Raw genomic sequence first — 26,161 nt, 5'->3', positions numbered from 1 at the left:
GTGTGATGAAGTGTGATGAACCTTCACTTCCTTTGAACGGATGTGCCACTCATTCTGTGGTAGTTTTGAATACAACATGCAGTGCATCTATATGTTTCAAAAACCCAGTGGTAAGTTGGGAGGACATTTCTGTATTTGAGGCTCTTTAGCTACAGAAAATAAATCTTAAACATTTGAGAAAATATGTTGTCTGTTAAACTGAACACCTTTTAGTGCACCTTTAGTAGCAAATATAAAAGCATTCAGAAAAAATGGTACACATATGCCTGGTTGTGAAATACATAAACAGTAGGCATAATTCTTATGGTTAGAACTGGACATTCAATCAATCAACCTCCTGTCCATTTCTCCAGTTACCCACATCAACATCAGATATATTTCTTTCACAACAGAGGCAGCTGTGAGGGACATAGGAGAATATCATTAACCACCTTTAAAGACAGAAGATCTTTACAATCCAATGCAAAAGAAGTGAAAGCAACAGAACAAGAAACTGAATTCACGCTCACTTTTTAAGGCCATTGAATAGGGTACATAAAATGAAATAGGACACCAACCACTATGAGAGCCATTTCTAATGAAATAAAAATGCATTTAATGATTTCAGTGAACCACACATCCACAACTAAAGAGATAGCTTTGGTCTTCTAACCTTATGTTACATTTAATTCTTCACCATCAGATCCCAAAAACCAATGTATGTATGATTTCCACAAAAAACTCCTCCTGATAAGAGGAGCTGCTTGAATTCCGGCAGCGTGAGTAAAAATGGTCTTTGTTATAAGCAACAGAGAGGATAACTTACCAGCCTGGCATTACCTCTACAGAGAATATATCGATATCAGAACTCTGGGCCTCGTCTTTTAGGATTGTAAAGAAAGAACAGACAACAGACAGACAATAATTCCCAGGTACCAAATTTATTGGGCGTTGCCCACATATGCTGGATTTCATGTGCAATATTTGAATCATTATCGTTATTTAACTGCTCATGCTTATGTTTTGAAGGAAATTGTGAAAATAAAGCAGCAAAAGAAAACAAAAACATAGTCAAAATATAGTCAAAACCATTGTTTGCACTCCCTAAATTGTAATGGCTGCACATCAGTAGTAATGTATGAAAAAAGTTGTTGGTATATCAACACATTTCACATCCCTGTCAACAGTGACTCTAAAATCATTTTGAAATGAGGTTGCACAAACAAAGAGAAATTTAAGGTAGTAACTTAGGTACAATAGATGCAATATCAGAGATAGAGGCACTAATTGACATGGAAGTTACAATTCACCCTGCTGCTCCTCAAGGAATTTGATTAATTTCTTTTGTTTTTCAAGATCCTTTTCAAGGTTCTCTAGTTCTGCACCTAACTTCACTTTTTGGTCTTCCACGTAACTCTTGGTTTTCTCCATGTTGGCCTTGACGCTCTGCAGAAGTGCATCCACTGGTGGAAAGTCATCAGGTGATGTTCCAGTAGCTTTCTTCACTAATGCTATCATTGGGTCCAGGTAGCCCATATATTCATTTATGAGCTCTAAACTGGAGGCCATTTCTAATTTGTACTTTTCCTAATGGGGAAAAAACACACATAACTCAGTTTGCTATTTTGTTACATTATGTTGTGTCTCTTATATGAATTCACTTGTGAATGAGTTTCTCTCATCCTGAGTATTCCATCACTAAAGTGAGCAACATAGAAACTGACTGACTCACCTTCAAACTTTCCAGTTGTTGTTCTGCTTTCTGGACATTTTCCTTTAGCTTTTCCTGCAAATCCAGGGTGAGAATCAACATGTAGTAACATTTAGGGACATGTGAGCCTGACAGCAGCTCCAATATAGAAGATATTAATGCATACAACTGCAGGTAAAAGTGTGTCAGAGAATTTCAACAGTAAATGTGTTTGTGATGACTCATAATGGCTGTGGACTTGCAAATAAATGTGAATAAATGTTTTCTATGGCAAAGGGAAGTTAAGCAAAAATATATTTACCAGTTGGTCCTCGTCAATGAATGAACTTGCGAGGCAAACCAGACACAGTAGGGAGAAGATGAAGAACAGGCCTCTGGTGGCTGTGACACCAGCCACTCCTCTGCTTCTGGACAAAGCTGCTGCTGCCATCGCTGTGAAATAAAAATTATATGAAAGCATCAATGAGGAATTGCAACTTAACTTAAACTAACTTAAGTTGTGAACTGTAATATTAAAAGGTCTACAGTATAAATCATCTGATAATGAGTTACAGTTTCTGATCTTACCTGCTGGGTAAACGGAAGGATAGCTGAGATGAGACCTCAACATGCTTTATATACTCCGGGTGTCAGCTCACCCACTGCATAGCTGTGTGTGCACAGCTTTTACCTCATCTCCACTCGCTTGCAAATCTACTACTTCCGTTTGTCTCTTGAGTTTCATTTTCACAGAAACACTATTTTTACTTTCTACTAATTCTCCAACATCACTTAGTGTAGGTACATACCTAATTTATCCTGACACATTTGAACAAATCTGTAACACTGTGATAGACAGCAAATTATGTAAATATAGTCATCAACATGATACGTTTTTGCTCATTCTTTAATGTCTGACAGCTGAGGACTGTGGCCAGAGGGCAGAAGGTTTAATCGTTGAAATCTTCTGTCTGCAGAAACCTTCAGGTGGCATTAAAGGATATTACACAGTATGAGAGTGATAAAACTTCCTTTCACTTCATGAGACGCAATTAATAGTCATTTGTTTAATACACTGATAGATCCACTTTCTTGTACACAATCTATGAAATCCTGACCCAATACTGTGACGTGTGTGTGTGTGTGTGGAGCTAAGCCCTGCCCTCTGTCCTGCAGGAGAGACAGAGCTAGCAGGACAATAAATGGCAACAAAATGTGAGAAAGAACTCTCAGAATCGTTTTTTTGCATTTCATAAGGTGCTGTGAACAAACACAGTGTGTGATGCACGTGCATATTCCTTCATGTCGGTAATTCACTTTCACTTCCTGTGAAACCACAGAACACTGGTTCTCTGCCAGTTTTACCATGAATATACCAACAACAGGCAGTGTATCTAAGTTTCAAAACATCAAAGTTGGGAGGAAGTTTTTGTATTTGTGTCTCTGTAGAAGCTAAAATGTAATAAATATTAGAAGTTAGAGAAAATAAGTTTGGTAATTAAACTGAAATCAAGATCTTGGTAGAAATCAATCATCTTATTTTATTGTTTAAACCCTGTAACTCCACCTGCTGCAGTGAATTCACAGCAGCTGAGCCTCTGTACATGAGGCTACAGTACCTATTATCTTGTATATACTGTTGCATCATTGGCTAAATAAACAAATTCATTCTTTAAAAAAAACTACACGTGCATGTTTTATAAAATACATAAACAGTAGAAATAATGCTTATGGTTATAACTGGATCACTGGACATGAAGTTAAATCTCATCTGGACACAATTCTTCAGTGTTTGATCCCACAAACCATCATCACATAATGTTTGTATGATTACTACAAACACGTCAGCATTGATCCTAATTCAAAGAGCTGCTCTCTCTCAATAATATGCTTGAATTCTTTCAGTGTGAGTAAAAATGGTCTTTGTTATAAGCAACAGAGAGGATAACTTACCAGCCTGGCATTACCTCTACAGAGAAAATATTTATATCAGAACTCTGGGCCTCATCTTTTAGGATTGTAAAGAAAGAACAGACAACAGACAGACAATAATTCCAAGGTACTGAGTTTATTAGATATCCACATATGCTTGATTTCATGTACAATATTTGAATCATTATTGTTATTTAACTGCTCATGCTTATGTTTTGAAGGAAATTGTGAAAATAAAGCAGCAAAAGAAAACAAAAACATAGTCAAAATATAGTCAAAACCATTGTTTCCACTCCCTAAATTGTAATGGCTGCACATCAGTAGTAATGTATGAAATAATTGTTGGTATATCAACACATTTCACATCCCTGTCAACAGTGACTCTAAAATCATTTTGAAATGAGGTTGCACAAACAAAGAGAAATTTAAGGTAGTAACTTAGGTACAATAGATGCAATATCAGAGATAGAGGCACTAATTGACATGGAAGTTATAATTCACCAAGCTGCTCCTCAAGGAATTTGATTAATTTCTTTTTTTTTTTCAAGATCCTTTTCAATGTTCTCTAGTTTTGCACCTAACTTCACTTTTTTGTCTTCCACGTAACTCTTGGTTTTCTCCATGTAGGCCTTGACGCTCTGCAGAAGTGCATCCATTGGTGGAAAGTCATCAGGTGATGTTCCTGTAGTTTTCTTCACTAATGCCATCATTGGGTCCAGGTAGCCCATATATTCATCTATGAGCTCTAAACTGGAGGCCATTTCTAATTTGTACTGTTCCTAATGGGGAAAAAACACATAGAACCACTCAGTTTGCTATTTTGTTACATTATGTTGTGTCTCTTATATGAATTCACTTGTGAATGAGTTTCTCTCATCCTGAGTATTCCATCACTAAAGTGAGCAACATAGAAACTGACTGACTCACCTTCAAACTTTCCAGTTGTTGTTCTGCTTTCTGGAGATCTTCCTTTTGCTTTTCCTGCAAATCCAGGGTGAGAATCAACATGTAGTAACATTTAGGGACATGTGAGCCTGACAGCAGCTCCAATATAGAAGATATTAATGCATACAACTGCAGGTAAAAGTGTGTCAGAGAATTTCAACAGTAAATGTGTTTGAGATGACTCATAATGGCTGTGGACTTGCAAATAAATGTGAATAAATGTTTTCTATGGCAAAGGGAAGTTAAGCAACAACATATTTACCAGTGTGTCCTTGTCAATGAATGAACTTGCGAGGCAAACCAGACACAGTAGGGAGAAGATGAAGAGCAGGCCTCTGGTGGCTGTGACACCAGCCACTCCTCTGCTTCTGGACAAAGCTGCCGCTGCCATCGCTGTGAAATAAAAATTATATGAATATATAGGATCAATGAGGAATCGCAACTTAACTTAAACTAACTTAAGTTGTGAACTGTAATATTAAAAGGTCTACAGTATAAATCATCTGATAGTGAGTTACAGTTTCTGATCTTACCTGCTGGGTAAACGGAAGGATAGCTGAGATGAGACCTCAACATGCTTTATATACTCCGGGTGTCAGCTCACCCACTGCATAGCTGTGTGTGCACAGCTTTTACCTCATCTCCACTCGCTTGCAACTCTACTACTTCCGTTTGTCTCTTGAGTTTCATTTTCACAGAAACACTATTTTTACTTTCTACTAATTCTCCAACATCACTTAGTGTAGGTACACACAATTTATCTATTTTATTTTTTTTTTTTTTTATTGCATCATTGGCTAGATAAACAAATTAATTCTTTAAAAACAGTAAAAGTAGATGTTTGTAAAAATACATAAACAGTAGAAATAATGCTTATGGTTATAACTGGATCACTGGACATTAAGTTAAATCTTATCTGGACACAATTCTTCAGTGTTTGATCCCACAAACCATCATCACACAATGTATGTATGATTACTACAAACACGTCAGCATTGATCCTAATTCAAAGAGCTGCTCTCTTTCAATAATATGCTTGAATTCTTTCAGTGTGAGTAAAAATGGTCTTTGTTATAAGCAACAGAGAGGATAACTTACCAGCCTGGCATTACCTCTACAGAGAAAATATTTATATCAGAACTCTGGGCCTCATCTTTTAGGATTGTAAAGAAAGAACAGACAACAGACAGACAATAATTCCAAGGTACTGAATTTATTAGATATCCACATATGCTTGATTTCATGTACAATATTTGAATCATTATTGTTATTTAACTGCTCATGCTTATGTTTTGAAGGAAATTGTGAAAATAAAGCAGCAAAAGAAAACAAAAACATAGTCAAAATATAGTCAAAACCATTGTTTCCACTCCCTAAATTGTAATGGCTGCACATCAGTAGTAATGTATGAAAAAAAGTTGTTGGTATATCAACACATTTCACATCCCTGTCAACAGTGACTCTAAAATCATTTTGAAATGAGGTTGCACAAACAAAGAGAAATTTAAGGTAGTAACTTAGGTACAATAGATGCAATATCAGAAATAGAGGCACTAATTGACATGGATGCTACAGTTCAGCTTGAAGCTCCTCAAGGAAATTTATATATTTCTTATTTTTTTCGAGATCCTTCTCCATGTTCTTTAGTTCTGCACCTAACTTCACATTGTTGTCTTCCATGTAACTCTTGGTTTTCTCCATGACGGCCTTGACACTCTGCAGAAGTCCATCCACTGGTGGAAAGTCATCAGGTGATGTTCCTGTAGTTTTCTTCACTAATGCTATCATTGGGTCCAGGTAGCCCATATATTCATTTATGAGCTCTAAACTGGAGGCCATTTCTGATTTGTACTGTTACAAATGGGGAAGAAAACACATAGAACCAACTCAGTTTGCTATTTTGTTACATTATGTTGTGTCTATTATATGAATTTACTTGTAAATGAGTTTCTCTCATCCTGAGTATTCCATCACTAAAGTGAGCAACATAGAAACTGACTGACTCACCTTCAAACTTTTTAGAATTTGTTGTTCTGCTTTCTGGACATTTTCCTTTTGCCTTTCCTGCAAATCCAGGGTGAGAATCAACATGTAGTAACATTTAGGGACATGTGAGCCTGACAGCAGCTCCAATATAGAAGATATTAATGCATACAACTGCAGGTAAAAGTGTGTCAGAGAATTTCAACAGTAAATGTGTGAATAATTTTTTTCTATGGTAAAGGGAAGTTAAGCAAAAATATATATTTACCACTTGGTCCTCGTCAATGAATGAACTTGCAAGGCAAACCAAATACAGCAGGGAGAAGATGAAGAACAGGCCTCTGGTGGCTGTGACACCAGCCACTCCATTCTTACATTATGTTGTGTCTATTATATGAATTCACTTGTAAATGAGTTTCTCTCATCCTGAGTATTCCATCACTAAAGTGAGCAACAGAGAAACTGACTGACTCACCTTCAAACTTTTTAGAATTTGTTGTTCTGCTTTCTGGACATTTTCCTTTTGCCTTTCCTGCAAATCCAGGGTGAGAATCAACATGTAGTAACATTTAGGGACATGTGAGCCTGACAGCAGCTCCAATATAGAAGATATTAATGCATACAACTGCAGGTAAAAGTGTGTCAGAGAATTTCAACAGTAAATGTGTGAATATTTTTTTCTATGGTAAAGGGAAGTTAAGCAAAAATATATATTTACCAGTTGGTCCTCGTCAATGAATGAACTTGTACAGGTGAAGAAGGAAGAAATGATGAGATGACACACCAAAAACAGGCTTTATATACTCCAGGTGTCGCCTCCCTCACTGCATAACTAACCTTTGAGTGTGTGTGTGTGTGTGTGTGTGTGTGTGTGATATTACACAATATATAGGAGTCACAGAAAGTGATGAAACTGTTGATCTTCCTCAGATAACATGCTCACTTTCTTTTCATTAGAAATGATCAGTTGTTCTTTTCTGATAAAAGACACTTATGTCAAGAAATATTTGTATTATTTCCAGATATACCTGGTGTCACCTCACCCACTGCACCACTCACCTGCATGCATCTGTTCCTGTAGGTGTATGATTGTTTATAAGAATGTGAATATGTGCAGGACATTTCAGTACTGAAGTCTCCCTGCCTGTCCTCTACCTTTTTCTTTCACTTCAGGAGAAACTGTCAGTAGGGATTTGGGATTAAATCTATAGTTTAGTAGAGTACCGAATATTTATTCTGATTAACAACAGAGAAAGACTTCAAGATTCTGTTGTTGGGAACGATCTTCATTAAAGCTAGGCCCATATAAACATAGTAAATAAAGGGCAGTTTTGCTGCATTTTTGCAACACAACAGCAGTTTACCAGCCTGGCATTACGTCTACAGAGAATATATTTATATCAGAACTCTGGGCCTCGTCTTTTAGGATTGTAAAGAAAGAACAGACAACAGACAGACAATAATTTCCAGGTACCGAATTTATTGGAGTTGCCAACATATGCTGGATTTCATGTACAATATTTGAATCATTATCATTAATTAACCGCACCATTACCCACATACAGTATGCTGGATTTTAATAGCTGAATTTAATTATTGTACTTTGAGAATAAACCAGCAAAACAAAACAAAAACAGATTTAAAATGTAACTGTATGTCATTTTGCATAGCCATTTTTTCCACTTCCCAAGTTATAATTGTAAACAACAGTACTTTTGTATACTCATAAATTCAAAGTTGTTGGTATATCAACACATTTCACATCCCTGTGAACAGTGACGCATTCTAAAGAGAGCAGACAATGAATAAAAAACTTTTTTTTACTGTGAAAATAAACCAGGAAAATGTTGCACAACCATTGTTTCCACTTCCATAATTGTAATTACACATCAGAACTTTTGTAAATGTTTGAATAAAAAGTTTTTGCTATATTTCACATTGCTGTCAATAGTGACTGATTTCAAAGCCAGTCCATAGAGACATTCAAATGAAGCTGCACACTATGTAAGATAAACATAACAGATGCAATAGATGCAATATCAGATATAGATGGCAGCATTGATCCTAATTCAAAGAGCTGCTCTCTCTCAATAATATGCTTGAATTCTTTCAGTGTGAGTAAAAATGGTCTTTGTTATAAGCAACAGAGAGGATAACTTACCAGCCTGGCATTACCTCTACAGAGAAAATATTTATATCAGAACTCTGGGCCTCGTCTTTTAGGATTATAAAGAAAGAACAGACAACAGACAGACAACAATTCGCAGGTACTGAATTTATTGGAGTTGCCCACATATGCTGTGAATCATTATTGTTATTTAACTGCTCATGCTTATGTTTTGAAGGAAATTGTGAAAATAAACCAGCAAAAGAAAACAAAAAACACATTTTTGTAAATGTATGAATTATGAATACAATAGATGCAATATCAGAGATAGAGGCACTAATTGACATGGATGTTACAATTCACCAAGCTGCTCCTCAAGGAATTTGATTAATTTCTTCTTTTTTTCGAGATCCTTTTCAAGGTTCTCTAGTTCTGCACCTAACTTCACTTTTTTGTCTTCCACGTAACTCTTGGTTTTCTCCATGTAGGCCTTGACGCTCTGCAGAAGTCCATCCACTGGTGGAAAGTCATCAGGTGATGTTCCTGTGGTTTCCTTCACTAATGCTATCATTGGGTCCAGGTAGCCCATATATTCATCTATGAGCTCTAAACTGGAAGCCATTTCTAATTTGTACTTTTCCTAATGGGGAAAAAACACATATAGAACCACTCAGTTTGTTATTTTCTTACATTATGTTGTGTCTCTTATATGAATTCACTTGTGAATGAGTTTCTCTCATCCTGAATATTCCATCACTAAAGTGAGCAACATAGAAACTGACTGACTCACCTTCAAACTTTCCAGTTTCTGTTCTGCTTTCTGGAGATCTTCCTTTTGCTTTTCCTGTAAATCCAGGGTGAGAATCAACATGTAGTAACATTTAGGGACATGTGAGCCTGACAGCAGCTCCAATATAGAAGATATTAATGCATACAACTGCAGGTAAAAGTGTGTCAGAGAATTTCAACAGTAAATGTGTTCATGAGGACTCATAATGGCTGTGGATAAATGTGAATAATTTTTTTCTATGGCAAAGGGAAGTTAAGCAAAAATACATTTACCAGTTGGTCCTTGTCAATGAATGAACTTGCGAGACAAACCAAATACAGTAGGGAGAAGATGAAGAGCAGGCCTCTGGTGGCTGTGACACCAGCCACTCCTCTGCTTCTGGACAAAGCTGCTGCTGCCATCGCTGTGAAATAAAAATTATATGAAAGGATCAATGAAGAACTGCAACTTAACTTAAACTAACTTAAGTTGTGAACTGTAATATTAAAAGGTCTACAGTATAAATCATCTGATAGTGAGTTACAGTTTCTGATCTTACCTGCTGGGTAAACGGAAGGATAGCTGAGATGAGACCTCAACATGCTTTATATACTCCGGGTGTTACCTCAACCACTGCATAGCTGTGTGTGCACAGCTTTTACCTCATCTCCACTCGCTTGCAACTCTACTACTTCCGTTTGTCTCTTGAGTTTCATTTTCACAGAAACACTATTTTTACTTTCTACTAATTCTCCAACATCACTTAGTGTAGGTACATACCTAATTTATCCTGACACATTTGAACAAATCTGTAACACTGTGATAGACAGCAAATTATGTAAATATAGTCATCAACATGATACGTTTTTGCTCATTCTTTAATGTCTGACAGCTGAGGACTGTGGCCAGAGGGCAGAAGGTTTAATCGTTGAAATCTTCTGTCTGCAGAAACCTTCAGGTGGCAGTAAAGGATATTACACAGTATGAGAGTGATAAAACTTCCTTTCACTTCATGAGAAGCAATTAATAGTCAGTTGTTTAATACACTGATAGATCCACTTTCTTATACACAATCTATGAAATCCTGACCCAATACTATGACGTGTGTGTGTGTGTGTGTGTGTGTGTGTGTGAATATACCAACAACAGGCAGTGTATCTAAGTTTCAAAACATCAAAGTTGGGAGGACATTTTTGTATTTGTGTCTCTTTAGAAGCTAAAATGTAATAAATATTAGAAGAAGAAAATAAGTTTGGTAATTAAACTGAAATCAAGAACAATGTTTTATTTGTGTTATTGACTGTAATTACCCATTATTTTAGCGAAGCCGTGTTTTGAATCTGACGTTAACTGTTAGAAAGATTCAGTCTGTACCGTTTTGTTTTAGCAAATATTAACGTTAGCTAATTCAGCTAAAGCTAAAGCTAGCTAGCGTAACATGCATTAGTTACAACTAACGTTACAATACAATAGTTAAAAAAATGTCCTCATGGACCGAAAGCACATTGTCCACTGCTTCCACTGCTCCGAAGGTCCGTTGCTCCGAAAATACACACTCGGAGTTCAGTGCCTGCCGGCTACTTTCCAGACTCCGCTAACATAATGCTCAATTTAACAGATTACTTATAAATCATAACGTATGACTTTGTATGACTCATAAAGAAAGAGTTTTAATTTCGGCTGGATTTTAACTTTACCAGCTCTTCTGTGAACTAATGTTAAGTTAAATAAACTTCAGTGTAACTTAACATAACGTTAATGTTTGAGGTTTGTGAAACATGGTGCCGAATTTATCATAAGAACTGTGTAAATTGTGAAAAGTCTGTTTGATAAGTTAATTTTCATTTTTAATGACTGATGAAGAGGCAAATAAAGTATTAAACTGTTTCCCACTGTCGGAGGAAAACCTCTATTAACATTGACACATTTTACATCATTTAGCTAACGTTACAGGTGCCGAGGAAAGCGCCACCGCTGAAGGCACAGTGATCATCACCAACACACATCGGTGAAGACGATTTTCAGGTAAAAACATTTCGTCATTTATGTGATTGTGTCTGTGTAATCATTTTCTGTGGCATTTGACAGATTTGGGATTAAGCATGAGCTCTATGCTAATTTATCAGCTTAGTAAGCTCAAGTAAACTACTTTTGATAGCCTTGCTGCACTCTGCAGAACAGTTGGGGTGGGTAGTAGTTTTGTTGCCTAACCCTAACCAAGTAGTTTCTGGCAGTATGTTATGATGACTTTGGCTCTTACAGGTATGATCTTGTAAAAATGTTTCTTGTAAAAATGGTCTTTGTTATAAGCAACAGAGAGGATAACTTACCAGCCTGGCATTACCTCTACAGAGAATATATTGATATCAGAACTTTGGGCCTCGTATTTTAGGATTGTAAAGAAAGAACAGACAACAGACAGACAATAATTCCCAGGTACCAAATTTATTGGAGTTGCCCACATATGCTGTATTTCATGTACAATATTTCAATCATTATCATTATTTAACTGCTCATGCTTATGTTTTGAAGGAAATTGTGAAAATAAAGCAGCAAAAGAAAACAAAAACATAGTCAAAATATAGTCAAAACCGTTGTTTCCACTCCCTAAATTGTAATGGCTGCACATCAGTAGTAATGTATGAATCAAAAGTTGTTGGTATATCAACACATTTCACATCCCTGTCAACAGTGACTCTAAAATCATTTTGAAATGAGGTTGCACAAACAAAGAGAAATTTAAGGTAGTAACTTAGGTACAATAGATGCAATATCACAACATAATGGAGCAAAAATATATTTACCAGTTGGTCCTTGTCAATGAATGAACTTGCGAGGCAAACCAGACACAGCAGGGAGAAGATGAAGAACAGGCCTCTGGTGGTATTGACATCAGCCACTCCTCTGCTTCTGGACAAAGCTGCTGCTGCCATCGCTGTGAAATAAAAATGATATTAAAGGATCAATGAGGAACTGAAAAGGACATTTTTTAAACTGTGAAGTGTAATATTAAAAGGTCTACAGTATAAACCATCTCATAGTGAGTTACAGTTTCTGATCTTACCTGCTGGGTGAATGGAAGGAGAGCTGCTGTACAGGTGAAGAAGGAAGAAATGATGAGGTGACGTGCCAAAAAAAGCTTTATATACTCCGAGTATATAACTCATCTATGAGTGCGTGAGTATGTGCGTGCATATGTGTGTGTGTGTGTGTGTGTGTGTGTGTGTGTGTGTGTGTGTGTGTGTGTGTGTGTTTAATGATTGTTCATAAGAATGTAGGACAGGTTATTCCACATATCCTACAATACAATAGAACAAGTTTGCTGTTGTTGCATTGAAAGCAAAACAAAAAGCACAGTAAAAGAAAAATTCGTCTGTTACACTCTGTCATTGTGTTTTTATGTCATGCAGTTGTAAGAATGTGTGTACATGTGCTTTCACTTTGCCTCTACTTGATGCACACTGAGGCAGACAGCAATCCAATACAAAGTGTACAAAAAGTATGATTCAAACTGTCCAACACTATACTGAGAAGCACCATACTGTACAGTTTGTGAGCTCAACAAGGAAACACAATAAATACCAGAATCAGGAGAGACTACATTTTTTGAATGAACAAATATATTTCTTTGATATTTGCACAATGAAGATGAGAAATGTGAAAAGTCTTTTAGATCCGATTATGATGTCATGGTATTTAAAGGTGTTGGTGAAGCTGTGATTATTATAGGAAACCCCCTGATGGAGTCTAGACACTGGTGGTGGTGAAGGAATGAAGAGAATGCTCAAGATCTGGATGTGATGAAGAGTGGACTTCTGGTGAGCTCAATCTGGACACTGGATGTGATGGATCGGAGGTGAATGGAGTGGAGGGGGTTACAATGAGAAGGTCTCCCTGATTGAACTACAGCTGAGCTTCATTCAAACTCAATCTATTAAACTTAGGAAATGATGGGGTACATGGTAGCTCACCTGGTACAGCACGAACTACAGGTCTACAGTATAAACCATCTTATAGTGAGTTACAGTTTCTGATCTTACCTGCTGGGTAAAGGGAAGAGCTAGAGGTGATGAAGAAAAGAAATATAAAATGACACACCTCAACATGCTTTATATGCTCCAGGTGTTACCTCAACCACTGCATAGCTGTTTGTGCACACAGGTTTTACCTTGTCTCCACTCGCTTGCAATTCTACTTCTTCTGTTCGTCTCTTGAGTTTCATTTTCACAGAAACAGTATTTTTACTTTCTAGTAATTCTCCAACATCACTTAGTGTAGGTAAAACTTCCTTTCACTTCATGAGAAGCAATTAATAGTCAGTTGTTTAATACACTGATAGATCCACTTTCTTATACACAATCTGTGAAATCCTGACCCAATACTATGATACTATGTGTGTGTGTGTGTGTGTGTGTGTGTGTGTGTGTGTGTGCGTGTGTGTGTGTGTGTGTGTGTGTGTGTGTGTGTGTGTGTGTGTGTGTGTGTGTGTGTGTGTGTGTGGAGCTGAGCCCTGCCCTCTGTCCTGCAGAAGAGACAGAGCTAGCAGGACAATAAATGGCAGCAAAATGTGAGAAAGAACTCTCAGAATATTTTTTTTCCATTTCATAAGGTGCTGTGAACAAACACAGTGTGTGATGCACGTGCACATCTCTTCATGTCAGTCATTCACTTTCACTTCCTGTGAAATCAAAACAGTACACATGCATGTTTGTAAAAATACATAAACAGTAGAAATAATGCTTATGGTTATAACTGGATCACTGGACATGAAGTTAAATCTCATCTGGACACAATTCTTCACTGTTTGATCCCACAAACCATCATTATACAATGATTATTACAAACACGCCAGCATTGATCCTAATTCAAAGAGCTGCTCTCTCTCAATAATATGCTTGAATTCCTGCAGCATGAGTAAAAATGGTCTTTGTTATAAGCAACAGAGAGGATAACTTACCAGCCTGGCATTACGTCTACAGAGAACATATTTATATCAGAACTCTGGGCCTCATCTTTTAGGATTGTAAAGAAAGAACAGACAACAGACAGACAATAATTCCCAGGTACTGAATTTATTAGATATCCACATATGCTGGATTTCATGTACAATATTTGAATCATTATCATTAATTAAAAGCTCTGATTTCTGTTTTGAAGCCAAAGAAAACAGAAACATAATTCACTTAAGTTATCCACATTTATGTTTTAGTGAACTAGAAGTAACAGGAGTAAAATGTGTTTATTTTGTTTCATTTTGCATAATCATTGTTTCCACTTCCCCAATTGTAATGCACAGCAGTACATTTGTAAATGTATTCCCTGTCAACTCATTGTGTAACATCCTATTTCATGTCAAACCATTAAATTGAATTTATGATTTCAAATGCAGAAACATTGAGATGGAGTTGCACACTAGGAAAGAGAAAACTAAACAGATACAATAAATGCAATATCAGAGATAGAGGCACTAATTGACACGGAAGTTACAATTCACCCTGCTGCTCCTCAAGGAAATTAATATATTCCTTTTTTTCCCCCAATTACTTTTCAGTGTTTTCCATTTCTGCACCGAAACCCTCAAACAGCTCTTTGCTTTTCTCCATTATGGTCTTGATGTCTTTCAGAAGTAAAATTTTTATGAGCAACATAGAAACTGACTGACTCACCTTCAAACTTTCCAGTTTTCCTTTTGCTTTTTACAATTAACTGTGCTCCTCAAGGATTTTGAAATATTTCTTAGTTTTTTTTTTTTCAATTTCTGTTTATTGTCCTCAATTGCTGCAAAATAACTCTATTTGGTCCTTGTTTTTTTCCAGTTGTTCCTCCAGTTCCGGAAAGAGAGATGCTTTCTCCACGAGTGCAATCAGTAGGTTGAAGTGATCCAAACTTTCATTCATGAGCTCCACAGTGGGGCCGTCTACCTATAAAGAAAATTGTATGAAAATTCTATTTTGAATTATACTGCACTGTGAGTTGAGTCTGTCATTAGATTCCTATAAGAGACTCACCTTGAAACGGTTGTGGTAAACGGAAGGAGAGCTGGGGTGAGACCTCAACATGCTTTATATACTCCGGGTGTCACCTCGCCCACTGCATAGCTATGTGTGTGAACGCAGTTTTTACCTCCCTTTCATCTCAGAGAACTAGTATTAGTAGTTTCACATCACTTTACAGGAAAAACTCTTCCTCACACTTGGCTTCATAAATGTATACATGCACTTGTTTGTATGTTTACTCCTTGAGGCAGACAACAATCCCATACAGAGTGTGATTCACAGATATCTTATCACAGCCACATAAAAATGCCCCACCTCAAAAAGTAAAAATCAGTTAAGGTGTATGTTATATTAACAGTATTATCACCGCTTTAGCTGGCTGCCGCACACTGTATTATTGTATTACACTGCAGATCACACACAAGCACACAACATTTTTGAAATCTTTAGGAATGTAAAGTTTAATTTCAGTCTGATCGTGCAACTTTCTGACCCACACAGCCGATCTGCACTGTAATAAAGGGCTGGGCCAAAGCCAGTGTATCAACAGAGCTGATGAGGATTCCGTCAACTCCCTCAGTTCTCCACCATGTTTTGACACAAAGGCTACGTTCACACTGCTGGCCCAGATCTGATTATTTTGCTCATATGTGACTCTACTACTTTTTTTTATTTGATATGGGTGTCAAATCTGCATCAAGTATGTGGACATGCTTTCACTACTCTTCACTGTACTTTGGGGAGATGCATTCTTTACTATGAACACCAGGGGTCAGTATTTGATCATTCCAAATGTTAGACCTGTTAAGAATGCAGGACACATTGACTTGTGTATGTTATGGGTTTTTTTATTTGTCAGGAACAGTGCAACTGACTGTGGTCAGAATATTACCTGCACAGAGTTGAACTCACTGATTACAGTTAGACACATTACATTTATATTACACATTTCACAAGTTTCACAATAAAAAGGCCCAGTGCAGTATCATTGGGCAAGGTAGAGAATGCAAGAAACATTCACCAAGCTCTCAGTTTGTTGACCATTGCACAACTTAAAAGCTACAAAACATGTCTTCCACTGAATTGTCCAGGTGACAACAAATTCTTGCTTTTCCTTTATTTTAGATTGCACATAGACTGTCATATGTTACACTCTGTTAACAATGTATGAAAAGCAATGAAAACTGAAAGTTATCTATAACCTGTTCTGATCTGTGACATTACATATAGGATTAAGTATGTTAGTCAAACTGAACTGTGCAATTTAGGATGCAGTGATCCACATGATGTCAATTGACCTATACTTTCACTCTAACTTGGTAGATGAGTGTATGTGTACATACAGTATGTATACAACAGAGGGTTGTACTACTTACTGTTGACTATACACTGTACAATATCTTAAATACACTGTGGACTATTAAAGGAATTGGTCATAGTAAAACCGACCTGTTATTAGAATTACTACCAATCTATATCAGAGGAAAGCATCACTGCATACAAACCTATCAGCCAAATTTCCACTTACTTTAATGAATGAAGACTACAGTATAACACATCCATTCAGCAGTCTTATCGATAAAGGATGTATACACACGCACACACACACGCACACACACGTATACACAACCAAAGAAGGAGATGGATACAGACTAAGACTGTTCATTCCCCAACAATTAATCAGGGGAATTGGCAGCCCTGTTGTGCTGCTACACCGGGGGTCCTGATTTCACAGCCAGCCTCCGTCACCACTGCGTCAGCACTGATGAGCTCAGCTTTACCGGTAGGGAGGGAGGGGGGGGAGTTGGTGAACAGAAAGAGAGAAAGAGAGAGAGACTGAGAAAACACGTAGAGAGAGAGAGACAGGGGGAGCGGGAGGGAGGGAGGGAGAAGAAACGGGGTGTTGCCGCCTGTGAGATACACTCACGCATCACAGAGTAACAGCAGCAGGGCGAGGACAGAGCATCCCTCCATCTCTCTTTCTGAGAGAGAAACAAGGCTGGCTCTTTTGAATTATTGAAGCCCCTACCGAAGCCCCGTGTATTATTAAACATAATCAAAGCCGAGATATCGCGGAGATATACCCCAACCTCGACATCAGGGGAGCGAGTTGGCCGTAGAGAAGAGAGCTCGGTGTGAAAGCAGACGGACCGTTTCAGCACCTCGGACAGCGACCATGGCTCCAATGGTGGAGGACGGAGCTCAGCTCGGTGAGTCCGACCCTCACTCATTCATTAGGACGGGAGGAGACAGGTGTGAATGTGTGAAAGGCGCTGCTGTCTTCACGCGGCTCTTCTCAGAAGTACTGGCGTTATTAGTGGCCAGTTGTTCATTTGTTACTTGTTAATTCATTTTAAAACAATGGCAGTGCAGGTATGTTACAGTGGCCTGTGAAGAAAGTGAAAGTGAGCAGTGTTCAGTGTGTCGCCTAACCCTTTCATACTCCATAAAACAACGTGTTTGGGGAGACTTCCAGCCTCCATTTTGCAGCTAGCTTAAGGGCGACAGCTAATTACCAGCAAAACTAACCAGCAGGGTGGAGGTGACATATATAGCTCCCCCCCTTTTTTTTTTTTTTTACGATATTAACATTAACAAACTTCATTTAATATTATAATTTGAAATTGAGTGGGTGTTACTACAGCACAGGTGAAGCCTGGGAAGCACCTGTTTGTTTTCTTAAATTCCTGTCGGTTCAGCAGCTCCCCCACCGCCCTCCCGTTGGCACATCCATCTGTCTGTTGTTGTTGCCTTGAAAACCAGTTCACCCAGGGCGTTGGGCTGAAATATTCATGCAAAGAAAAGGGAGAAAACAGTATGTAGAAGTGCTGGGATGTAAAATGGAAATGATCTTACTTACTACCTCATTGCTAGCCCATTGTGAAGTCTGACAGAGACAGTCCTTTCAGATTAGTCATTTTAGATAGATGCTATGCCTACAGCCATCACAGCAAAACTGGCTTACAGTACTTGAAATTGATATATAGGCATAATAATAATAATAATAATATATGTCAAATATAGCAAATTGTAATAATACATATTGTTTACATGTATTGTTTGTTGTGTTTCATAATTACACTTATTCTCTTATATAACAATTTTAAATAAATTATCAAAAATGTTGCAGTACCGATTATCTGATCATCCAAATTTAGTAGATTTGACCAGATGAGAAAGATTTAAAAGACAAGTACATGAGTGATTACTACCTCCGCCCCCTCTCTGTCTTTGTATGGGTGTTAACCTGAGTGCTTTTCCACCGGGCCGCCCACTTGAACTGCAGGAAATGGTCTGTGTTTCCTCCATTGAAATAGACCTATTAACTCTGACTGCATGAGAAGGCAGCATGATTGCTGTTGAGTCACAGTTCAACACCACTAAACAAAGAGTTGAAGCATTCAGTGGCAAATATCCCTGTAACATGTCTCCATAGTAACATTTCAGTGATACTATAGGTGACAAAAAGTGCCATTGAAAAGGAATTAGGACTCTCAAGTACCACTACTGTTAGTGCATTTTTGGGCAAATCTTCCCTTGCAGTAGGGGGAATATAAATAAAATAATACAGGGCCTATAACACATTTCTGGGTTATTATGCCATTGTTGCAGATGGGATATCGGGGTGAGCCACCCTGCCTTTACAGTAGTGAGGGATACAATTCTTTGCTCTAAACAAATGAAATATAATCTATAAGAATCTGTTATGCTATGTTACATCAGCTGGTGTTTGTCCTCTGTATCGACCAATTCCTTTTTAAAGTCTGGTCGTCAGACAAAAAAATCTTCCCTAACATGTTTATATCGTAGGCCTGCATATCATCGACTGACATTGTCATCATAGTGATTGTTATGATACCTGGTAACACAACAACTGACACTGGAGTACATTTTTCTCCATTGGTGCTGTTGCTGACGGCTTGTTGCTTTTCCACGTCCTGCTTCTGAGTTCAGCCATTTTTATAAACCTGCCATTAAGAAATGAGCCAGTCGCATAATGACGTGATGTCGCAGCAGTTTATTACTTACACCAGCTGTTTCCTGTTGATTTACTGAAGCCATGTTTGGAATATGAACATGCTACTGATGGTACTTCATCAGGGTTGAACAGATTGCCTTGTTTTCATCTCTCTCTGAGTCAAGACTGCAGCCTACGTCAGTCAGATGCACAAAATGGATTCAACTGCCTTAGTGCAACAATTAAATCTGTTGAGGTTGTGCAAGCTGCACAACTGTCTTATGTGTAGTCAGACCTTTTTAATGAAAGTTGTTTTCTTCCTTCTGCTCTCTCTTTCCTCCTCCATAGTGGCAGTGCCAGTAGGTGTTGCTGTGGTGAGTGTCTTTGGCCTTGTCTTCACTGTGTCAGCCTTTGCATGGATCTGTTGCCAGCGTAAAAACACCAAATCCCAGAAGACACCTCCCTACAAGTTTGTGCACATGCTCAAAGGGGTTGACATCTACCCAGAGAGCCTCAGCGGCAAGAAGAAGTTCGCTGCACCTGCCACCACGACGACTAATGACACCAGTAAAACTGACGTTAACGGGAACTGCCACACTACATCACTTATGAGCCCAACCGCCACTGGTAAACTGGCGTCAAGTCCAAACGATTCCAGGCCGGATCTGCATCTGGATCTGGAGAAACGGGATCTGAATGGCAACTTCACCACCAAACCATTTCATCACCACCACCAGAAGGTGCGGAGCTCCCCAGACCTCGAGCTGCCCTCTCCCCATGCAGGTTTTACCCAGCCTGGGGTGATGGACCGCCGTGACCTCCCTTCACCTTCCAGCACCCTCTCAAGCCAGGCACCCACCCCGGCTGTGGACAAGCCCCAGGGAGAGGAGAGGGAGGGCGGGCTAGGGACCCTCCACTTCTCCCTGGACTACCAGGCAGAGAGGAAGGCATTCATTGTCCATATCAAGGTACTGTATGCATTTAGCCTGGTGTTTAGGTGTGTGTCTATCTTTACAATCAGTTTTTTTTGTAGAATTGTTTTACAAGTTTGACTTTTTGATCTAGGAAGCCCATGGCCTGACCCCAACAGATGAGCAGTCCCTGACCTCTGACCCTTACATCAAGCTGACCCTGCTGCCGGAGAAAAAGCACCGGGTAAAGACCAGAGTCCTCAGAAAGACTCTGGACCCCGCCTTTGATGAGACCTTCAGCTTCTACGGGATCCCGCTGACCCGAGTGTCGGAGTTGGCCCTTCACTTCATGGTGCTCAGCTTTGATAGATTCTCCCGTGATGAGGTGATCGGAGAGACCCTTGTACCTTTGTCCGGGATCGACTTATCAGAGGGCCGTGTCCTGATGAGCCGAGAGATCATCAAGAGGAATGTCAAGGTAAGATCTGGAACAATTCTGATGTTTGAACCCATCGAATTCATGACTTTTTGTATTTTTTGTTGTTGTTGTTATCAGTTATCAGTTTTTTTTGACAGCATGCAACACACTATATATATATATATATATATATTATATAACATACTATATGTTACATATTTATTTTACGTAACAAACAGTTCCAATGACACTCAAACTAACCACAAAATCAAAAAAAAAAATGCCAATAATGACTCATCATTATAACACTAGTGCCTGCATCATCCCTAAAAGCACTGCAACAAAGTGCTTCCACTCTTACAATATTAATCAGTACATAAATCAATATAAAATCTAATGATATTTAAATCATGGAGCTTTTTCTAACTCACCTAAATGCAAGTGCATCATATTATGTTTCTTTGAACCACACTGAAATTTTTCATGCTGCTCTCAAGTGTTAATTTAATCACATAATCTGCATCTCGAATGAGTGTTCTAAATGTGAATGTATGTAATATATTTTGCAAATGCATTGAAGCAAGCATTTATTTCTAGTTCGGTAAAAGGGTGCTCATGTTAAATAAAGCCAGTGGAGAGAGCAGATAGGAAGTGTATCCCTCTGTGGAGACATAGAGACAAGATCGGTTGCACCATTATGGATTTGAAAGCTGATACTGAGGTCTGGTGTCGTTCTTAAACGCTGTGAGTCTGGATAAGTGAAAGGCTTTGGTGTTTCTTTTTTTTTATGTGTGTCAGTTTTTGCTGCAGTTTATTATCCTTTATAATCCAAATTCCTGACGAGCTGATTATTCTGGAACAGCTGATACATGTTTCCTCTTAAAATACCAGCTACTTAGCAAACAGGGTTTAGGCCATTGAATCATCTGAACTATGGTTCATCTTGTTTCATTTATTGAGGATTTTTATATGCAAACGATTTGAAAGGCTATCATATGGATATTGTTGCATTCCCAGTAGTGTACTGAATAGATGGAGTGATATCCACACCACACCCTTATGGATCTGTGGGCTGGTGGTCAATAGACTTGTGCTCCAGACTGGCTGTTCCTGGCAACTGTAAGAACCACAACTGTGCACATATACAGTACAGTATTTTTTCTTTTAAAGGAATGTAGTACATACTGTAGTATCAGTACCAGTTGTTGAGATGTGAACTGATATACTGTTCTATTGTACTGTGACAGAAAATACCCACGAGTAAATACATTTCCTGAAAATGTATTGGACTTGGGTTCAGTACATTACATTCAGTGTATTAGTAAATTTAAAGGACGGAGTGAAAGATGATATCTCTATCCTTATCATAGCTCTGTGGTCTAGTATACAGCAGCTGGTACTAGATGGTTTGGTTGTACATGAGCACTTGTCCATTTGCAGGTGGAATGTGAGATGATATCAATGTAATTATAGATTTGTGGGCTAATATTGTAGTCTGCAGAGCTCTGCTAAAATGGTAGCTCTGTGCCAAGCAGGTGGGAGTGGATATGTTCGTGCACATTTCTACCTTCCCAGGAGGAATGTAAGCTATCTGTAATATCTTTTAAGATCTCTGATACGATATAGTACTCCAGAGAAGTGCTGGGTAATGTGACTCAGATTCTGAGAAATATAAAAGGATCGTTCCCTCTCAGCAGAGCCCCTTTTGTATTTTTATCATCAAGAGGATATTACCTCTTAAACTATGTTCTGCTGGCTCTCTCTGCACACTAACCATGTTTTTTTTTCAAATCCATTTCTCACTGGCATCCCAGGAGAGACAAATCTCATAAACCTCTGCAGTAGGGCGGAGTCGGCTGTGTCTGAACACTTTTTTGGGCAATCAATAGGAAATTAGTTTTAGAATCTATGATATTGCTTTGCAGCCTGGATTCTTTGTCTGGACTCTTTCATTGAATTTGACGTTGGCAGGTGAAGAGAGAAAAAGGCTCAGCCTCTTTTCTGTGGTTATTTGTGAGAATATATAGGCACTAGTTTCCCTTTATGTAAAAATGAAAGCGCAAACAATCCTTTTTGATGGATTTACAGGGCTTTACAGAATGCAAAAGAACAGTGGATCAAACAGAATAGTTTATTCATAATTACATCCACTGTTTAATATGTCCATGTGGTTGTGTGTGTGACTTGCAATGAGACAATTATTGTTGGCTGAATTCTTTTAATATGAGCTGTCTACACTGTTCCCTCTGATTAGGAGCAGCCCGTTGCTAACAGGGTGGTGGCTCTCTTTGTCTGCGTGGCATAGATTGTGTCTCACTGCTTTGTGTGGGTACGTGTGTGTGACTGAGTGTGTGTATGCATGTTTAAGCACACAGCAGTTCTTGGAATCAATACAGCATGCAAGCAGGCGGCGTAGCCATCGCCTTGTTTTCAACCCGGAAGATGACAAAAACAATAGAATAGAGTAGAATATTATTTTGCCACTTAGCCTTTCCTAATTTATAATGTGTGTACAATGTCCCCAGAGGAATGATATAGAAACACATCAGCAGCACAGTCACATCTGTATTTTCCGAGATCTAACCATCAGGTCAGGGGTAGAAGTTGTCTGCGTGCTACTTCTCATTGCCATGGCAACCATGAGCTGAGGCATGACATCCTGTTAGGTGTGATCACAGCATCCGAGGCGCCAACTCTCTTGGGTGTGGACCCAGACATGGATGTGTATGTGTACCACAAACTGCAGAACAGTATCACAGTGGAAGCACTAATGCAGAGCAGATTGGGGAGCTTCTCAGTGACACGTTTGTGCTAGTTAAGATATGAGAACACACCCCATAAGCAGGTGATGATATTTTAGTTGACAGACATTTGAAAGTCAGCTTCGACACCATTTACAGTGCAGGATTCACCACACAGCATTGATAATAGCTCATTATATGTTATATGTTATTTGTTACTACATACATTTTCCAATTGCCACGCCTTATTAGGTACTACTAAAGGCGTATGCATTCTTTTGTTATTTACCTATAATATGAACACCCCCTAATCCACCTACCCCACCTACCCCACCCTATATCTCCACAGCTAAATAAATCAGAACATTAATAATAAGCAGCAGTACAGTACTAAAAAAATATCAACTATCAACAATTTACAATGTGTTAGGACAGAGATCTTCTTTGCATACAGCCTCTGTGGCAATCATGGTCAGTCAGCATAAGTGGAAGGTTCACTTTAGGGGTGAGAAAAAAACATGTTTTGGCTTGTTTGGTCTGCTGCCTTAAATATGATTGAGTGCGAGTTCACGCCTAGTTTGGAAGCTGAGAAACACGTCTCTTCTTCTCTGTCTCCTTTCACACCTGCCATCTCTTTTTGCACCTTTTTGTTTTGTTTTCACCCTTACTCTGTCCCCACACCACCTCTCACACATTAACCCCTCTCCTGTCTCTCCACAGAAGTCCTCAGGCCGAGGTGAGTTACTGCTGTCCCTGTGTTACCAGTCCACCACCAACACTTTGACTGTGGTCGTCCTCAAAGCTCGCCACCTGCCCAAGACTGAAAACAATGGACCTACAGGTAGATACACTTTTAGCTGAACATCTCAAGAAGCACACAGGCAAACACAAATGCATGCTTGCATGAACTTCCTTCACATAACCATAATCAGATGGGACCAAAAATCCTTTTGCTCTTGCCACACAGCCCAGACTACTTTGGATGCTGTGATAGTTGCCATAATGACACCGCCACCGCACTAAAGTAATCTGATCAGGATGTGATAGAGAGCACTTTAGTGACAAGCGCACACACACACACACACACACACACACACACACACACACACACACACACACACACACACACACACACAACTAAAGTGTTTACACAGCCAGCCTCTCTTGTCCTCATCACTAACATCCATCATTTCCGCTCTATCGATTGCCGTATTGATCTGGCTTAGGAATAATATGCCACTCTGCAGCCGCGGCAGGGATGGATATTCAGCAAGGGTTTATTTTGCCTCCGTCCTTACTTTTTTCATCTGCTCTTGTCATTCTTCATCTCTAGATCCATACGTCAAGGTGAACATGTACCACGGGAAGAAGCGGGTTTGCAAGAAGAAGACCCACGTGAAGAAATGCTCCCCCAACCCGGTCTTCAACGAGCTCTTTGTCTTTGATCTGCCCTCCAACGAGGGCCTGAGGGACACCAGCGTGGAGCTGCTTCTGATGGACTCAGACACGGGCAACTCACGCTGTCCCAACACCATCCTCGGGCGTCTGGTGCTGGGCACGTCAGCAGCAGGCACCCCTGGCGAGCACTGGAGGGAGATCTGCGACCACCCGCGTCGCCAGATTGCCAAGTGGCACGCCATGTCGGAGGATTAGAACGCCGGGTGTTGGTGGATTCTGTCGTCCATATCCGATCTGGTCTGACCACCAGAGGGATGGAGGGAGGATGGGCAGGATTTAACATCCCTGCTAGCCAGTACCCATTGGACTTTCAGTGAGGGTGGGTGGGAAACAAGGGGGAGGGGACTTTGATGTTGTGGGGAGGGTCATTTGAAGTGATGTCATCATTCAGTCAATCATTCACTCACTTATCTTTGAAGTTATTGGGGTTCAGCGGGGAGGGCGGGGCATGACAAAGGGAACCCCATAGCTTTAAATGATCCCAAAGACTGTCACCGAAAATCACCTGGTAACATGCAACATCATCTCCATGGCAACAACCAATTGTCACTGTAACCGTGTGCAGTGCAGAATGTCTTAAATGTCGCTATTACTCTTCTTCTTTTCTTCCTCTGCTCCTTCTTCTCCTTCTCTTTCTTCAGCTCTTCCTCCTATAAATAGTAACCTAGTCCATCATATGAAAACCAGAATGAACCACATCTGACAATGCTGTAAAAAATGTGGATTATTAAAGTTTATTTTATAACGACAATGTTTTCTTCATAAGGATGTAGATTGTTTTTATTTATGTTTTTGTTTTGTACTCTTATAGTTGATTTGTTGAACATGTTTTGTAAGTATAAGTGGTATTTCATATATCATTACTTAAGTACAAGAAAGCCTAAATTAGGTGGTTTGAGAAAAGACTGGAACAGACTGAGTGCATTGGGGACAGTTAACTGTGTATGTGAGTGTGTGCGTGCGTTTCGATATGAGAGTGCTTTTGCTGATACGACTGTGCGTGTGTGTATGGGTGCCTGTATGTGTGTCAGCTCTGAAGAGATGTGCGCACCATACTGTTTACTGTAGGTGTTTTGTCCCCCTTACTGTGAGCACAAAGACAGCTGAAGTGTAAATGTATGTACCTTACTATAAAATATGGCAAGTTCTGAGAAAGAAATTGAGTTTGTAGTCTTTATTTCATGAGTATGTGGAGTTAATTGTATGTGTGTGTGCATGTGTGTGTATTTAGAAGTGCATTATTACCACTAGAGGCATTTTAGCTCCTTTAGGGT

The 26,161-nt window shown here is 39.0% G+C and overlaps 2 protein-coding genes across 17 annotated transcripts; one reads left to right on the top strand and one right to left on the bottom strand.

Annotated features, from left to right (window-relative positions):
* Positions 1-904: 904 nt before the first annotated feature.
* On the bottom strand, positions 905-13,064 carry LOC127379198 (uncharacterized). Of its 16 annotated transcripts, none has more exons than XM_051428505.1 (5): positions 12,470-12,587; positions 9,699-9,829; positions 9,427-9,480; positions 9,075-9,276; positions 905-1,364 (listed from the first exon to the last, which is right to left on the bottom strand). In XM_051428505.1, the coding sequence occupies exons 1-5, from the start codon at positions 12,570-12,572 to the stop codon at positions 1,279-1,281; spliced, it is 576 nt and encodes a 191-aa protein (XP_051284465.1). In that variant the 5' UTR covers positions 12,573-12,587; the 3' UTR covers positions 905-1,278. The 16 variants fall into 16 exon arrangements, with proteins under 16 accessions (XP_051284465.1, XP_051284476.1, XP_051284463.1 ...); XM_051428516.1 differs by lacking the exons at positions 9,075-9,276; positions 9,427-9,480; positions 12,470-12,587 and adding exons at positions 1,712-1,765; positions 6,798-6,868; positions 9,965-10,093 and having other exon boundaries at positions 905-1,566; positions 9,770-9,829; XM_051428520.1 differs by lacking the exons at positions 905-1,364; positions 9,075-9,276; positions 9,427-9,480 and adding exons at positions 4,528-4,582; positions 6,798-6,916; positions 7,005-7,061 and having other exon boundaries at positions 12,470-13,064.
* A 4,255-nt stretch (positions 13,065-17,319) lies between these two features.
* Positions 17,320-26,046, top strand: syt4 (synaptotagmin IV). The gene is made up of 5 exons (XM_051429327.1): positions 17,320-17,611; positions 19,708-20,327; positions 20,425-20,748; positions 24,150-24,270; positions 24,763-26,046. The coding sequence occupies exons 1-5, from the start codon at positions 17,578-17,580 to the stop codon at positions 25,080-25,082; spliced, it is 1,419 nt and encodes a 472-aa protein (XP_051285287.1). The 5' UTR covers positions 17,320-17,577; the 3' UTR covers positions 25,083-26,046.
* Positions 26,047-26,161: the final 115 nt, after the last annotated feature.

This window comes from Dicentrarchus labrax, unplaced genomic scaffold (assembly GCF_905237075.1).
Source record: "Dicentrarchus labrax unplaced genomic scaffold, dlabrax2021, whole genome shotgun sequence".
Taxonomy (NCBI): Eukaryota; Metazoa; Chordata; class Actinopteri; family Moronidae; genus Dicentrarchus; species Dicentrarchus labrax.
This window is presented reverse-complemented; position numbering and strand designations above follow the sequence as displayed.

Excerpts from the sequence above, each read along its gene's own strand:
- syt4 (XM_051429327.1), top strand. The coding sequence starts at position 17,578 with ATGGCTCCAATGGTGGAGGACGGAGCTCAGCTCG. Across the intron at positions 20,328-20,424 it reads CATTCATTGTCCATATCAAG|GAAGCCCATGGCCTGACCCC; the intron begins GTACTGTATGCA and ends TTTTTGATCTAG. Across the intron at positions 20,749-24,149 it reads TCATCAAGAGGAATGTCAAG|AAGTCCTCAGGCCGAGGTGA; the intron begins GTAAGATCTGGA and ends GTCTCTCCACAG.
- LOC127379198 (XM_051428503.1), bottom strand. The coding sequence starts at position 12,572 with ATGAGTTATATACTCGGAGTATATAAAGCTTTTTTTGGCACGTCACCT. Across the intron at positions 2,123-12,469 it reads TCCTTCCATTCACCCAGCAG|CGATGGCAGCAGCAGCTTTG; the intron begins GTAAGATCAGAA and ends TTTATTTCACAG. Across the intron at positions 1,567-1,711 it reads AACAACTGGAAAGTTTGAAG|GAAAAGTACAAATTAGAAAT; the intron begins GTGAGTCAGTCA and ends TTTCCCCATTAG.